We start from the raw sequence: 15897 nt of genomic DNA, 5'->3' as shown, positions 1-15897 counted from the left end.
TCTACTGGGAACCTGCTGTGAATGGCCACTAAAGTTTACACAGCAAACCCCATGAGAGCCTGGTGCAGGACACAGCCCTCTCGGCCCTCCCCGCCCTCCCTTTCTCCTATGGCATAATTGAGTCCTCCCTGCCTCCCCAAAGATCTGCAGCCAGGACACAGCATGTGCCCTAGCCCCGCAGGAACACAAGACAATCTTTGTAGCTGTCACTGTCAAATCCTCTAACTCCCTAAAAGAGGAGGTCTCTTCTTATAGCACGGAGACATCTTACTGCAGAGGACACAGCCCTAGAGCAGCTAGGCTCCCAAACCCCATGGAGACACGTGGAGGCCAAAGATGGGCTGCCATGAAGCACCTACAACTCCTTTAGGCCTCTCTTGATCCCTGTGTGTAAGCATCCACTTCTTCCCCAGAGCTGGGAGTGGAGACACCTGCAAGTTTTACCACTATCTTGGTTCTAGTTTCTTCCCTGGATAACCTTATGACAGCGAATCTGGGATCTGGGGCTTTGCCTGTTGGTCCTGCACTCTTGGCTCTGACCCAAGCTGTCCCTCCTCTAGTTCTTCCCTGGCTTCCCAGTGCTGCTTTATCACACTCCTTGATGAAAGCCATAGGATACACACCATGTAGAGAGTGAAACGCAGAATGTACCATCTTGCCATCCAGTCTCCCTCTTTAATTGTGCCGTGTGAGTACTTCCAAGGCCCAGCCCACTGTCAATGATAGTCAGTTCTTCCCACAGCTACAGGGAAGTCGACACTTGCTTTGTCCCTATCTTTTTTGCTCACCTGGCCAAGGAGTCACTCCTTGGGTAGCTTTCTGGCCCCATTCTCCCAGTCTCCTTTTAAGCCCATCCCATCCTCATGAGGCCTCACCAGGTCTTCCCTCAGTTGGACTCTCTGGACTTTCAGCTGCTTTTGGAAAGCGGACTTATGTAGCTTGTATGTTAGACTATGATGCTCCTATGGAAAACAGGGAACCCAAGGAACCAAGGTAAAAATGTCTTTGGGACAAAGGGCAGAGCTTGTCCTCACATCTTTGTTAGGAGATACTTTGCCCACTGGGGTCCTGCACTTCCACCTCCCTATCCCATCTCAGCCATGATGAGATTAGACTTGTGCTCCCCTCACCAATGAACCACAAAGTCTTGGCCTTGGTCATAGGCTTGACTTTTGCTTTATGGAAGCTGCAGTAACAAGGATCCAAAGTCCCCAAGGCCAGCCACACCAGAGGCCTTGGAAAGAGGGGTAATCCAGGAAGGATGCAGACAAAGGCAGCAGAGTCCCTGATGGCCTTCTTGTCTTTGGCAGTCACAGCTGGGCCAGGAGGGAACCTCAGCAGCACACAGGACCCCACCATAGCCCTTCATGGAAGAAGCTGGAAGGCCCACATGCCTCTGTGGCCAGAGGTCATCCAAAGATGAGTGCTGAAGCTATAGAACTTGATGTCCAAGGGTCACAGAATGGGGTCTGAGCCATTCCAGTTCACGGATGCCCCCTTCCACCTATGAAGAAAGTGACAGGAGAGTGTTAGAGCTGCAGGGACCCAGGAAGGAAGCTTTGAGGACTTCCCACTGCCCACTGGCTCTCCACATCCTCACCCAACCTAAACACCCATATGGTAAGCAGAAAAGGCATCAAGGACCGTGGTGACAACAGGGAAGACATAGGCAACAGGCAGCTTGTCCTTTTGTGCCGTAGCTGACTGTGCTAGTTCTCATGCTACAGATGTCTGATGATTTAACGCATAAGTGTACATCCAGTCCCAGCTCTTGTCCAGCAGTGCCTGACAATGGCCCTTCAGGGGCACCTATGTAGGACTAGAGAAACAGTAAGAAAGATGTGGAGGGGACTGAACACCTGACAGCAGACCAGGCCATTTCTCTATGGGTCACAGGCAGTGAGGGCTGTGAATAACAGAGGAACAAAATAGGTTTTGAAAACTGGTTTATGAAGCCTTAAGAAGAACTACGTAGATAAATGTTAGTATCTCAGATCCAATGCAACAGTTATTGTAGGTGAGACCAGGGATTTCCTAACATCTGACTCTAATCCACAGAGCTAATTTTCTGAATAAATGAGGGGAAATCATATTTATGGTAGATAGAGAATTATGCAAACCTACCACTGCAGGTAGTCTGCCTATGAATGCATCTGAAGACAACATCATTAGAATACGGATGTGGCGAGGCAGAGGACAGAGTAGGAGACCGGGGCTTAAAAATGTCTCACAGTGGGCCAGAGAGATGGCTCAGAGGTTAAAAGCATTGGTTGTTCTTCCAAAGGTCCTGAGTTCAATCCCCAACAACCACATGGAGGTTCACAACCATCTATAATGAGATCTGGCGCCCCCCTTCTGGCCTATAAGGCATACATGCAGGCAGAACACCATATACATAATAAATAAATAAATCTTTTAAAACAATGTCTCACAGTATATGAAGTTTGGAGGGGAACCAACATCATGTTTTCAAAACCAGAAGGCATGTCAAAATCCTAACATAGGCAAGAGAAAAAGAGAAGCTGTTCCTGTTTTCTTTCAGCAACTCACTGGAAAAGCCAAAACCAAGCCTAGAACCTCAGCAAGAGAGAAACCAGATCAACTCAGAGGAACAGTGCACTAGTTCCCAACAGAATGGCTGGGAGCGGGTGCCCTTATCCAGAGATATGACTGGACTTTGAAATGTCCCCCACAGGGCCATGGTTTGAATTCTTGGTGCTTGCTGGGCTTCCTGGTGGTGCCAGCTGGGGGACCTTTAGGGAGTAAGGTCACTAGAAGACAAGTCTCTGGAGATGATTTCCGACCCCTGGCTCCTGTCAGACTCAGTGTTATGGTCTACCATAATGTCAACATCCTCTGACAGATGTTCCCTCCTCTAAAGCCAAGCTGCTTTACCACACATGCCAGGGCGGACTGAAAAACCAGAAGTGAGCAAAATCTCTCCTCTTGAAGTTGTTTCTGTTAGGTAAGGTGGTCACAGCACCATGAACTAAACTAAAGCACACTGGTTTCCCATCCACAGATTCAAGCACCTGTAGAGCAAGAAACAACAGCAACAAAAACCCAACCACCCACCCCAAGCCAAGAAACAAACCTGTGCTAAGCACGTACATCTTGACTTTTCTTGTCATTATTCTATAAACAATATAGACTAACAAGTGCTTGCATATTAATATTATAAGCATCCAGAAACTAAACCATCCAGGAAGATATGTGGCCATATGTAAATACTACATGCTATTTAAAGAAGGGGTTTCAGCACCCTCACGTTTTGATAGTCTCAGGTGGTGCTGAAACCCCTCCATCAATAAAGTGACAACTGAATGGCTCATCTTGGCCCCAATGTTCCTTACCCTTATTAGCCCAGCCTCCACCTCAACTCCCTCTTCCTTCCTCAGAGGTGCTCTTTGTCTTCTCCAGCTATCCACACTGCTGCCTCAGTATCTCTAGTGTTTAGGGTGAAAATTACCCTTTTCCAGACGTAACAGAATACTACACATATACCCACTCTTTCTTCTAATTTATTTTCCTGTAGGTTATACATCTTCTTAGTAGATGTATAAACTATGTTTCCCATTTCATATTTTCTGTGTTTTACATCACCCCACTTCCCATCAAAAAAACAAACATTTCTTGTCATTTAGGGAAAAAAGAACAATAAATCTTAGTTGTGAATTCTGTGCCTCTTCCTCCCAGAGAATGCTTTGGTGTAGAAGATAGTAACCGCACGTGGCCATGAAGGAGCAATTACCATCACGTTCTAGCTCCACCAGGGTACATCAGGGACAAGATACACTTCCCAAAGCACTGAAGATGTAAGGATGTCATGTGCCAGACAGAATGCTGCCTTGATGTACACCCTAGTCAATGTCCCAGGAAAGCTAGGTATCTGAAATTTTTGTAAAAACCAATCTGCTTAAAAGGCTAGAATAAGTAGGTGGGGAAAACCAGCTTATGCACAAATGTCAGCTTGAAGAAGTGTTCCCAAATCCTGGGTTATCTTTGGTGTCATTTGATGGCACCCAGCAATGCTGAAAAGATCTCACTCCTATAAGTTCAGGTGGCCTTTTGGTAGTCAATCCTTTGCTTCTTGCAGGAAAGGCATTTTGTTCCAGTACTTGGAAATGATTTCAGAAGATCTTTCAAGAACCAGTACTGGAAAGAACCACCTTTGTAAGATCCATCTCCGGTCTAGCCTATGCCAGGAAACGAACGCCAATGCACTCTTACATTCATCACTGTTGGCACTCCTTTCCTAATCATCGATGTGAGAATCCCAACGGTCAGCCTTTTAATCTATTAGATGCTGGAGAATTAGGTGGCTCTGTGATCTCTGTTGCTCTAGACCTCTTCCAAGCTTCTTGTATGTAGATTCAGGGGACTCTATCAGGTTTGGTCATTTAGATAGACACACCCACTTTGATGGAACGCAGCCACATTGTAGCATTCCTCTTCACTGTCTGAATGGTAGATATGGCCATACTAGCAGGCAAGTTGGTGTAACTCGGAGAAGGTAACTACTCCATGAGGAATCTTCTGTTGATAAGATTTGGGGTTGGAATCTCATGAAGCCCCAGGGGAGACAGCTTAGGTCTATCATCAGGGAAACAGACCCTGCACTGCCTGGCACACCGAGCAGGTATAGGTGGAGAAGTGCTGATCCCAGGTTCGGAAAGGCAAGGATGATTTACCACAGCTACTGAATTAGTTGTAATTTAGCATCTGTAACAATGTAATACTACTCGAAATTTTCAATTATCTCCTCTTGTTCATCTTTGTTGTTTTGAAGTGCACCATTAAATAACCTTTTATTGCTCTACTAAGATGTGTGTATTCAGTCTTAGGGGCCTGAAGAGATGGCACAGTGGTTGGGAGCACTGCTCCTCTTCTGAAGCTGGGTTCAATTTCCAGCACCCACTTGGTGGCTTACAACTGTCTGTACCTGTAGCCCTATGGGAACAAATGCCTTCTCTTCTGGTGTGCAGACAGACATACATGCAGACAAAACACCCATATGTGTAAATAAGTCTTTAAAAACAAAACGAAAACCGTCTTAAATCCAGATATCCAAATGGTGATGAAAGGAGCCCAAAGGAGAGTAACAGATCCACCCCAACCTGCTCCCCAGGACTGTACTGCCACCCTCCACATACTACCCAACCCCTAGACTCTACCTTCCCCGCTTGCAGGCAAGCCTACGCTCTCCAATAAGCTCCCAACAGACAAAATGGCGTTTGGCTTCAGTACAGGGTGCATCTGTGTCACGCCAGTCATAGAGCCCCACTGGCAGGCTGCTAGGTTTGCTGTGGTTTTGAAGCTTTCATGAGGAAACCAGCACTCCCATCCTGGCCAGCAGGTGCAGAGGCAGTGGAGAGAAGCACTTTGCTGTAATACGTGAAATCAGGGCCATCGGAAATGCTGAAAGGGCTGAGCATGACGGTTGATCTGAAAGGTCTGGAGTGAGAAAAGTTTCTCCAGTGCTGCAGCAGCAAGGAGGGAATGCAGGGAAGTGAAAGGGTGAGATGGAAAGGTGCCTGAATGTGCAGCGGGAGTCAGCAGCCCAAGCTGCCTTTGGCGGTAACTCAGGAGGCAAAGTATACACACAGCACACTTCAAAGCACCTTGCCATTGGATAAGTCTGCTGTGGGGGCTCTTCTGTTCACTATAGGACATTTTGTGCCCTCTTCCTGACTGTAATTGCTGGAAGTGTTTCAAGACTGCCAAATAATCCCAAAGGTGAAAAACAACTCCACCAAGGATTGCCAATTTAGCAGCCGAGCTTTGAGCTCAACGTCAACAGCAACATCACAGGAAGGGCTATGGCATGCAAATACGCACTCCCCCAGCCTGCCCTGTTATGATGCTACAAACGGCTACAGACATACCCAGAGATCTGTCTGCTGGCCTTGATTTATCAGACAGCTTGTGTGTCAGTTTCTGTTCCTGGACTCAGGTCATTCCAAATTAGAGGTGGTTCTAGAGCTAGCCCTGCATGCTCTCTGCCACCTGTGTATGGTCTTGGCCAGTCCTCCTCCTGTCCCTGCACCCCCACAAACTTCTCTGCACTCAGATCCAGGCCCCTTGCAGAAGGACATCTGGCTTGGGGTAGCCATCAGCCTTTCTGGTGGGCTCAGGAAGAGCTGATATCCCAGGATTCTGAGGTGGGGGATATCCCCCCCCCCCAGCTCTCCTCTCACACATCTACTCTGAGGCCACTGCCCTCCCAGATCTCCAGCAGGGAAACCAGGTCTTTATTCACTCTTTATACGACTCAACCTCCACGCCTTCTGCCCCATCTGATCCTTCTCCTGCCTGCTTTTCCACATACTCAGAACCCCTTGTAAAGGTCAGGGAATACCTCTGTGGTTTTACTTTGAATCTCACAGTGGCTCAGGAAAGAGATAATGATATCTGACTGACAGATGGGCAGAACTGAGTTCAGGAGAACAACCCATATGGTATGACAATCGGAAATGTGTGGAGAGCAGCACACATCACAAGAACTTGGTTGACATAGACACTGGAAGCCAGGGAGAGCTCCTTCTTTGGCTAATGGGCACTGTGAGTGGGGACTCCAGGCAAGGGTATCAGCGTGGGGGAAAGAGGGTACTTAGATGGGTAGGGCATCCTTGAGGGAGGTGAGTGCTCTCCCCAGCCTCCAAGACACCGACACTGTCTGTAACTAGTTTCCATTTCTCCTCTGAGCCTCCAAACAGAAACATCTGGTCCCTAGCCCCAGGCCCGGTTATGAGCTCTTTCCTCTGCTCTCTGGCCTGTTGACAACTGTTTCATTTTTCTCTCACTCTGGTGAGGATGGAAGCCTGGGAGAGGTCAGTGTGTGCTGTTGGAAATGACCCCCAAAGAGTCTGGTTTGGCTCATGTAGTTTCAGAACAACAGGCGGAGGGGCAAGAGATGGACCTGATATAACAAAGGTAACAAAGAGACCCTGTGGGGCCAAGATGTGCATCATATCAAAGGGTAGGGACAGCACAGGGACCTAGTGATGTTTCTCATCAGGATGCTCTTCTCTGAAGGCAAAACCCAGAGTCTGGGCCTGTGTGACACCTCAGTGACAGCAGGCAGGTGGCAGGAAAGGGCTCGATGATAGGGGTGGGGGAGGGGGCACGGGCACCCCTCTGTGAACTAAGCACATTGCCAGGTGACTAGGTATGTGATAGGTACGTCCTTTAGGGTGGGCCATGATTCCCTGGATTTGATCAGGGTTGATTCAGAACTTGATTTCCGTTTGATTGAACTTCCTGAGAGTGGGGACTAATTTTTATGCAGCTGTTTCTTCTAAAGAGCCAAGACAGAGCTTCTGTGAGAGTTGCCATGATGAGATGGAAACTCCACCCACCCACCAGGTGTTCCAGCTAACCACACTTCTACATGGGATGATTTTGAACACTCAGCTGCATCTCACCAGGTTATTTCAAATCGGACTCTGGTTTTGGCAGTGACCTGAGTACCTATGGCATCATATGTACCATAAGGCAGGTCTACAGGCAGCAGGCTATGCCCTCTCACCTCAACCCCATAGCCAAGACCATTCCAGCAGGTCCCCACAGTGACCTCAAAGGCTACTTTCCCAAGTTCCTCCTTTGAGCTGTTTGAGAATCTGCAGCAAAAACAAAACGCAAGGCCTTTGTAATTCAATCCACTAGACCAGGATTTCTGGCCTGCTGTTTCCCATTACAGAGGCATGTTATCTGATGAATCAAGGAGACAGAGACCCAGCCATTCCACTCTTCACTCACCCACTCAGCCTTCCGGGAATAACTCTGGGAAAAACTCTGGGAAAATGCTCCCATGGTTACTAGCCAGGTAGACTCGCCATGGCCAAAACAATGAGAAAGTACAGCAGGCAAAAACCTGCTGGAAGCAAGTTCCCTGGCTTGCTACCTCCCTTGATAACTGACTCGCAAGGTCAGGTTCATAAGGCAGATGGACATGGATGGGGCTGGGGAGGCCCTTACCCATCATTAGAACAGCACTTCTCAAAAGTAGTCCTAGAGCTTAGAGAGATGCTTCCACAGTTAAGAGTGATTGCTGAGCAATAACAAGGATCAGGGTTCAAATCCCAGCACCCAAGAAGTAAGCCAAGTGCCTCACATATGTCTAACTCCAGCGGCAATGGGAGTATTGCTGGGGCTTGCTGGCTTCTAGACTATTCAAAAAAAAAAAAAAAAATCCATGAACAACAATTCAACAAGAAACCCTGCCTCAAAAAGTTGGGGCTGGGGATACTACTGGTGGGAGGGGTACAAAGATAAAGTAAAAAAGAGATTCCAAGGAGCATCCTAGCCTGGAAGGGGTAGAGGCTGTGCCTAGGGGCAGTTGGGGACCTACTCCTTCAGAAAGGTCACCCTGTGGCCTCCTATACTAGCCTGCACTAGGTGCCAAGGCCAGGGTCACCACCTCCTTTCACCTTCAAAGCCCTTCACTCATCACCTTGAATGAGTGGCCCTTTGTACTTGAAAGGACAGTGACCTGCATGTCCCCTAATCCTCTGATGAAAGCAGCCATCCTATGACTCTGCAAGAATGCTGTATCCCTGCAGGGAAGAGCAGGGAACAGGCACAATGGGGATGTGCCTGCAGTCCTCCCACTTCCCCTTCCTGATGCTTCCATGGTGCCAAGGCTCTCTTCCTCAGTCCCAGTCAGAGGCTTGCTTGTCTGCAAGGGGCAGCCCACCTGGACTCCAGGTCTGCCACATGTATTCCAGGTGGTCAGAAATCTCAGGACCAGGCTGTGATTCTGGCCCCACCGGGGAAACAGATTCCTCTTGAGACAGCACCCAGGCATGAGTGCCAAGGACGACGGTAGTGAGACCTAATGCTAGAAAGTATTTAGTAATATCCATGTGGGCTCCAAGCTGCCACTGTCCCCACTTTACAGATGACAAAGTGAGCCAGCTGCAGCCCGGCACTCCAACCATGACGATAGGCACTACATCCCAGGAAAAGCAACCAAAACCCCGTGTCTCCCTTCCAGGACAAGCCCTCCCCCCGACACTAAAGTCTCCTAGTCATCACTGCAGGCTTTGAGAAGAGCTGGCCAAATGAGCCAGAGGCTTCTACTAGCGACAGCCCATAGGCCCTGTAGAGCACAGCCCCAGGCTGGGGCACAACCCAGAGTTTAGGAAGAAAGGGGTGGGCTTTCCTCAGCTCTAGCCTGGGCCGCAGTCTCCCCTAAAGGCAAAGGCCCTGGGTGAGGTACTACTCCCTGCTTCAGGGACAGAAGCATCCCTGCTCAGTGCTCTGAGTGGCTCTACCTCACAGAGAGTAGGCAGATGCTACTGTTGTGACCACCTACATCCCACCACAGCCTGGCCATCCCATCTCCTCCCAATTTTATTCCATTCTCCAGCCCGAAAAGTCAGCAAACTTTCTCTCAGCCCAATGGAGACACCTGCTTGGTATAGGCCTCCAGCCCAGTGTCTAATCAGCTACATGGTACTACCTGGCCACACCTCTCTAGATCAGGGCACCCAGGAAGCTGTTTGTCTCTCTCTATAGGCCTAATGTCCCCAACCAATGCACATCCTGGACTCTGGGTAAGTTCTACGAAGTTAGAGGCAGCCCCACTCACTTGGTTCTGATACAGAGCTCAAGGGGAGGGACAAGGTCAGTGCAGCTGTCTTCTGAGGTGGTTTTGGTGGTATCTAGGAAGGAGAGGAAAAAAAAAATAAACCACTCACGTCATCCAGGGGTATGCACTGACTCTGAAGCCAGTGCAGGCAACTGCAGGGATCCACCCAATGCTTGGGTATCATGTACTTATCTTCATCTTGACTGGATCCTCCTCCTAGACAGTGAACTGACCTCTTACCTCCAACCTCCACCAAACTCATGCCATATTTTAGTTACCAAAATATTTTTTTTTTTCTAAAAACAACTGGGGTCTCATTATTCCTCTATCCTAAAACCTTCCATGATTTCCTATTGCCATAAATGCAAATCCAAACATATCAGCAGAGTTTATAGTTTACCACTTGCTCGTGGTCTTTTTGTTTGCTTGCTTTTATTTTCTTGAGACAGGGTTTCTCTCTGAAGCCTTGGCTGTCCTGGACTCACTTTGTAGACCAGGCTGGCCTCAACCTCACAGAGATTTGCCTACCTCTGCCTCTCCAAGTGTTGAAATTACAGGCGTGGTTGTTTGTGGTCTTAACTTCATCTTCCACCCATAATCCTATCAAGCACCCAAGGCCAATCCGTGGCTCACTCTTATAGGATGGTTAGGCTAGCATCACTCTCTAGCCACCCATGGTTATTCCAAGAAGGCATGTTAAGGCTGGTCCTGGAGCAGCCTGGAGGCTTCCTGCAGAGATGGGTTAAGATGTCTCACCAACAGTCAGCCGGATCTCCTCCTGCTGGTTGGCCAAGCCATCGTAGTAATACAGGTCAAAGAGCCGCTCAGTCCTCCAGTCACGCAAGAGCTCCAGCTGGAGGCTGAAGAGGACGCTGAAGTGGCTCTCACTGCAGACTACCCAGATGGGGAACTTTGGGGTCTTCAGGAAGCAGCCAACCTGAAGGAGGGAAAGACCTGATGCAACGATACGTGCTGACCAGCTGAGGCAAGGCTGGCTTCCCAGACATCCTTGGTGTGATACTAGAAACCCCTCCTGATGCCCAGACCACAGGCCTACCTTCTAGAGTTGGCCACCACACAACAAAGATCACAGGAAACTCTCCCTTTCTCTCTCTCTCTCTCTCTCTCTCACTCTCTCTCTCTCTCTCTCTCTCACACACACACACACACAAACAGCACACTCACTGGTTCCACAGCCCACAGCCCTCTAACCCTCTTTTGTCCTCCAGTCTCTCACACACCTGTGGCTCAGCCATGACCCCACCCCCCCATGTGATCCTTGCTGCATTCCTCAGTCACTCAGTTTACCAATCCCTGGGTCTTCCCATTCTTTGTCCTTCCTTCTGAGAGCTGTGTCACCTCAACTGCTCAGTCAGTAAGCATGTATCATTGCCTCCTCACTGAGCAACTGCCCCCTCAATCACAGCACCACATCGGGTCATTTGCCTGTGACACCACTCCACAGAGCCGCCTCTAACAGGAGCCCAACCAGTGTGGGAGCAAATGGTTGGAAAATGGAGGTCCTCAGGAATAACACTGGACTTCAACTAAAATTGTGCCTTGAAGACAGGTGAGCCCCGGGGAGCCAGGAGAGAAGGACCTGAGTGAGCAGCAGAGAGTGGGAGGAGAAATTCAGGATACCGTTGGCTGCTTGGTAAGAGGAGAGCCTGGAGGATGAGGCCGGGGCTACACCAGAACATGGAGCAAAAAGTGTCTGCAAGTCCCCAACCAGGGACTTTCATGATTGGCCAAGAATGTGTGGGAAAATAAACCAGAGACACACCCCCCCAACACACACACACACACATACACACCCAGCACAATGTCATGATGCTTCTTGCAAAGAGAGAACTGATTTAGGAGCCTGTGGGTAGGCCGCCCTCTCCGCACTCTCTTGTGTGTGCCGCAGCGGGCACCTCACCTGCCAGTACTAGTTCATTCAACTGTGTGGTCCAGCTGGTGTACCTAATGCACGGCCTCCCCCAGGACATGAGGTCTTTGCTGCTCAGGCTGTTTACAGCCTCCTCTGGATTAGGGAAAGAATGGGAGCGATTTTTCCAATCAGGAGAAGGGCATACTTGCCCTAGGGTCCACCACAGAAGAATGGTGAGGCAATGCCGAGCTACAGGTGCCTAGGTTAGAGGAACTGTGCTCAGAGTGGCCCCCTGGAAGGACTTGCCTACTCAACTGGAGTGAGCATAGGGGATGATGCTGACAAGAGTGTTAGCTGTTCTCTTATCTACAATAAAGCCCCTCTCTGCTCAGCCCTGTGTGACGCTCTGCTCTGCCATGTGTGATACCCAACTGGACTGCAAGTTTGTTCCTCCTGAGAGGTAAGGCATTCAAACATGCCTGACCCCCGCCTAACCCTTCTGTAAGCTTAGCTTCCTTTTGGTGCTCAAAAGAGGCTTTTCTTGAGAGGCACCGCCTGGGTCTGGGCTCACTCACAACAGGCAGGGAAAATGCCTCAAGCCAGCCATGGGCAGGCCTGGGCGCCATCAGCTCCTGAATTTTCCAAACAAGGAACAGAGGGCATTTTGCCATTTATAAACAACAGTCAAAAGATTAAGAGCAAAACAGCTGCCCAGAGGGCTTATACATGAGTGTGCTCATTCACAAGCCTTTCCCACAAGGAGACATTTTCCAGAGAAACTTCCTTAGGGGTCTTAAGGAGCTGTGTGTGTCATTTCCCTAGCACAGGACAGGCTCTCTCTTGGGGGCCGGGCTGCACTATCACAGGTTGCTTTTATTTGTTTGATTTTATTGTTCTGAACTTTTAAACTTATTTTTAGTGTTGGGGAATAAACTCCGGGGATTGTGGTAAACCTGTACTCTGCCACTGAGCCACACATCTAGCTCCTGAGATTTTAATTAATGCCATTCAAAGTTTTCTACATCAACAAGGATACATCTAAGTAAACACTGTATAAATTAGTTAAGAACGGCCTTAACAAGACCTGATTCTGAACATGCAAATGGGCAGCTGGTAAACCGCAGATGTGCTTCAGTATGTACTATTCCTCGGGTGAACAGCTTCCAGAGTCATGTTTTAAGGTCACAGATCATGTCTTTTGACTCTCTGTGTCATGTCAGGTCTCCTCCCTCAGCTATGGACAAACAGGCCAGCTTCCTCCACATACCCACAAGCTTTTGAGCCTTTTACATCTCATTCTCGTCAATCTGATTAACAAACTAAGTTCATTTAACGTGAATGCCTTGACTGTCAGTATGATGTGATGTGAGCGAGTTTTCAGGTATTTATTTGTCAAATGACTGGTGGACTTCTAGATTTTTATCAAATGAACTGCCTCAACATTCTCTGGGTTTTTGTAGTTTGGGTTAATTTTTAGTTTTGAGGCTATTTTTTTCTTTTTGGTGGGTAGTTGTATGTTGTTGTATGGACAGAGGATCTCCACATGTAGCCCAGGCTGGCCTTAATTTCTAGATCCTCCTGAGTGCTGGGATTACAGGCATGTATCACACACCTACGTCTCCTTAGGCCTCCTGTAATATTTTATATTAAGTGAACTAACCTTTCTCCATTAATTTGGAGCCTAGCGTGTGTGTGTGTGTGTGTGTGTGTGTGTGTGTGTGTGTCTGTGTGTGTAACTATTTCTGGCAATATTTTCATTGATCCATTAGTCTCTTCTTATGCCTTATGTTTTGATTATTCTGCTCATCGCTGTATGTGCTGATGACTGAAAATTCCATTATGTATTTCAACCCCCCTGGCTGTTTCTGAGCACTTTTTCTTTCTTAGATAAACTCTTCTCAAAACCCTTTGGATTTTCTCCCTTGAAGTGCTGGGTTCTTAATCCAGCATCTTGAGCAGGCTAGTCCAGTGCTCTGCCCTGAGTTATGTCCTAGTCCTGTTTGGGATCTTTAACTTTCAGATTAGAGGAAGTAGTATTTTACCACACTGAGTCTCACTACCTAGAACTGACATGTTACTCTGTTTTTCTGATCTTTTATGTATTTCAGAAAAATCATTTATTAATCATGTATTGCCTTGGCTAAGTTTATTGCTTGGTATTTTCACGTTTTTATTTTTGAAATGTATCTTTTTGATTTATTTGCATGTGTATGTGTGTATTATACCCAATCATCTTTCTAAGCTCTCAAAAGACGACTGTGGTGGTTTTTAGTTGGCTTATGTTTATATCTGATGTAGGTCATTGCATCCACATATGAATTTTTAGGAGTGTTTTAAAATTGTTAGTGTGTGTGGGGGGGGGATATATGTGAAGGTCAGAGAACAACTTAGGGAACTGAGTACCTTCCTTTCACTGTGTGGGTTCTGGGAATTGAGCTCAGGTCACCAGGCTTGGCAAGAGCTCTTACCTGCTGAGCCATCTTACTGGTACTCAAGAGTGTTTTTAAAATCTGAACCTTAATCTCTCACGGAAGTAGTGAATGGCCCGTGGCCAGTATGGACTGCCTTATCCAAGCACTTGTTCTCAAGGATCAGTGTTTGACTATAAGCAGAATCACCTTCCTGTCTACAATGGTGACATTCATTTGATGTGATTACACCTTATCCTCGACACACAATAGACTACGGGACACAGTGCTAGAGAAAATGAGATCAGTGATGGCAGCAGAGGGTAATTACTCAATCAAGTTTAGGTGTGCTGCAATGACCACTGTCAGATCATCACCATTTCTCCTGTCCCCTAGAAAGGCAGACGGTCAGCCAGTCTAGTGCACTACTAACTGGAACACTGGGCTCATCGCAGAAGTGCTAAAATGTGGGGAAACTTCCCTCCTAAAGGCAACAGATGTGATACCTAAATCAAGGAAAGGCCCATGAAGGAATTGGTGCTTGGATGGAGGAGGCAGGGTGGGGAGAAGAGATATGCTCAGTTAGAAGGGGGACAGAGGTGACAATAACTTCCCTTTCAGGAAGGAACATTAAGGCAAAGCATGAAGAGTGGGGAAGGCAGGGCAGGTGGAGGGACAGCACATGCAGAGGCCCAGAGGAAGGACGAACCCCAAAGAGGCAGGTATAGTTCAAGGCCCAGCAGGAGAGCCAGAGGAGGAGGAAAGGGACAGCTCTGGGAGGACTGGTAGGTGGAGGCAAGCTTGGGATTTTAATCTTTGCATCATTACTTGTGCTCGGGCCACAATAGCAAAGATCACGAATGTGTGGCTTAAACCACATAAACTTATTTTCACAAAATTCTGTAGAATTCTGAAATCAAGGTGGTGTCTGAATTGTTTGCTGCGGTAGCTCTCTCTGGCTTCTGGTTAACTGGCCTCCTCCCTGCCCCCATATCTCACAAGGTCTTCTCTCGATGTCTACGTCCTAATCTCTTCTTATGATGACACTGTCCTTTGGATTAGGGCTACCCTAGTGACCTCATTCTAACTTAATCACTTTCTTAAATACCATCACCAAACACAGTCCTGCTCAGAGGTCAGGACTTCAAATATGAATTTTAGTGGACACAGCACAATGAAATGGAAAGCCCTGGGGTGTTTGAGCATAGAATGGTATGATTGGGTCTATGCTTTTAAAGATTACACTGCCTTAGTGAAGGGAGAGGAAGGAAAGTGGGTATGTCAGAATGGTATTCAAATACAGGGTCTTCCTCGTGGCTATGTTAATGCCATCCAATAAATGGGGCCAGCTAGACCAAGGACTTGTCTCAGTCCAGACCTTGAGTTTTGAGTTTCCCTGGGGCTCCTCTGTCCCATGCAACTGACAGAGGGCATACAGCCACAGGGATGAGAGGTAGTATTATAAAGATGAAGGCTTGGGTCTTTAGGGGAAGGAGAGCCCACGACTTAGCCTTGATGACATCTTGAGAGAAAGAGTGAGTGCATCTAGAATCCCTTCATTACTGTGCTTGCCAATGGTACAGCAAAGGAAAGCATTCACTCCCCACATGGACAACACTCCCAAGCCTGACCAGCAAGGGGCCCATGTGAGTTCAAGGAATCTTCAAGAAAACAGCCATTGGGCCCAGGTTTCTCCAATAGTCACTTCATTCTGAGTGAAGAATGACCTTGACTCTTCTTCCCATCATTTGCCCTCTACTGAACAAATCAAAATAGTTAATTTTTTGACAGGCAGCCTGGACCACAGGAAGACATCAGGCTCATGCTTAGCCTGGAGTCTATGAAACTAGCCAAGCTTATTCTGTTCAACCCATGGACCACTGGGCTGGAGAATATTAGTGCTTCTTCTCTTGGTGCTTCTCCTTGGCTACATGATCAAATTGCTGCTATACTCCTGACACAACATAACCAAAAAGGAACTGGCCCCTTTCTTCTGCAGGCAGTTGGAACCCACACATCTGCAT

General features: G+C 47.9%; 1 protein-coding gene across 1 annotated transcript in view; it reads right to left on the bottom strand.

Moving 5' to 3' along the window:
* Nucleotides 1-1157: 1157 nt before the first annotated feature.
* Nucleotides 1158-15897, bottom strand: part of Mindy4 (MINDY lysine 48 deubiquitinase 4) — a 106308-nt gene continuing 91568 nt past the window's right edge. Inside the window, exons 16-18 of the mRNA XM_055611851.1 lie at nt 10349-10529; nt 9593-9665; nt 1158-1504 (exon numbers count right to left, since the gene is read on the bottom strand). Of these exons, the coding sequence (XP_055467826.1) occupies nt 1456-1504; nt 9593-9665; nt 10349-10529 (303 nt within the window). The 3' untranslated portion in view covers nt 1158-1455. The remainder of the gene's footprint in view (nt 1505-9592; nt 9666-10348; nt 10530-15897) is intronic.

This window comes from Psammomys obesus, unplaced genomic scaffold (assembly GCF_907164565.1).
Source record: "Psammomys obesus unplaced genomic scaffold, mPsaObe1.curated_primary_1811, whole genome shotgun sequence".
In the NCBI taxonomy this organism is placed as follows: Eukaryota; Metazoa; Chordata; class Mammalia; order Rodentia; family Muridae; genus Psammomys; species Psammomys obesus.
Note: the sequence above shows the minus strand (reverse complement) of the source record. Positions and strands in the feature narration are given on the sequence as shown.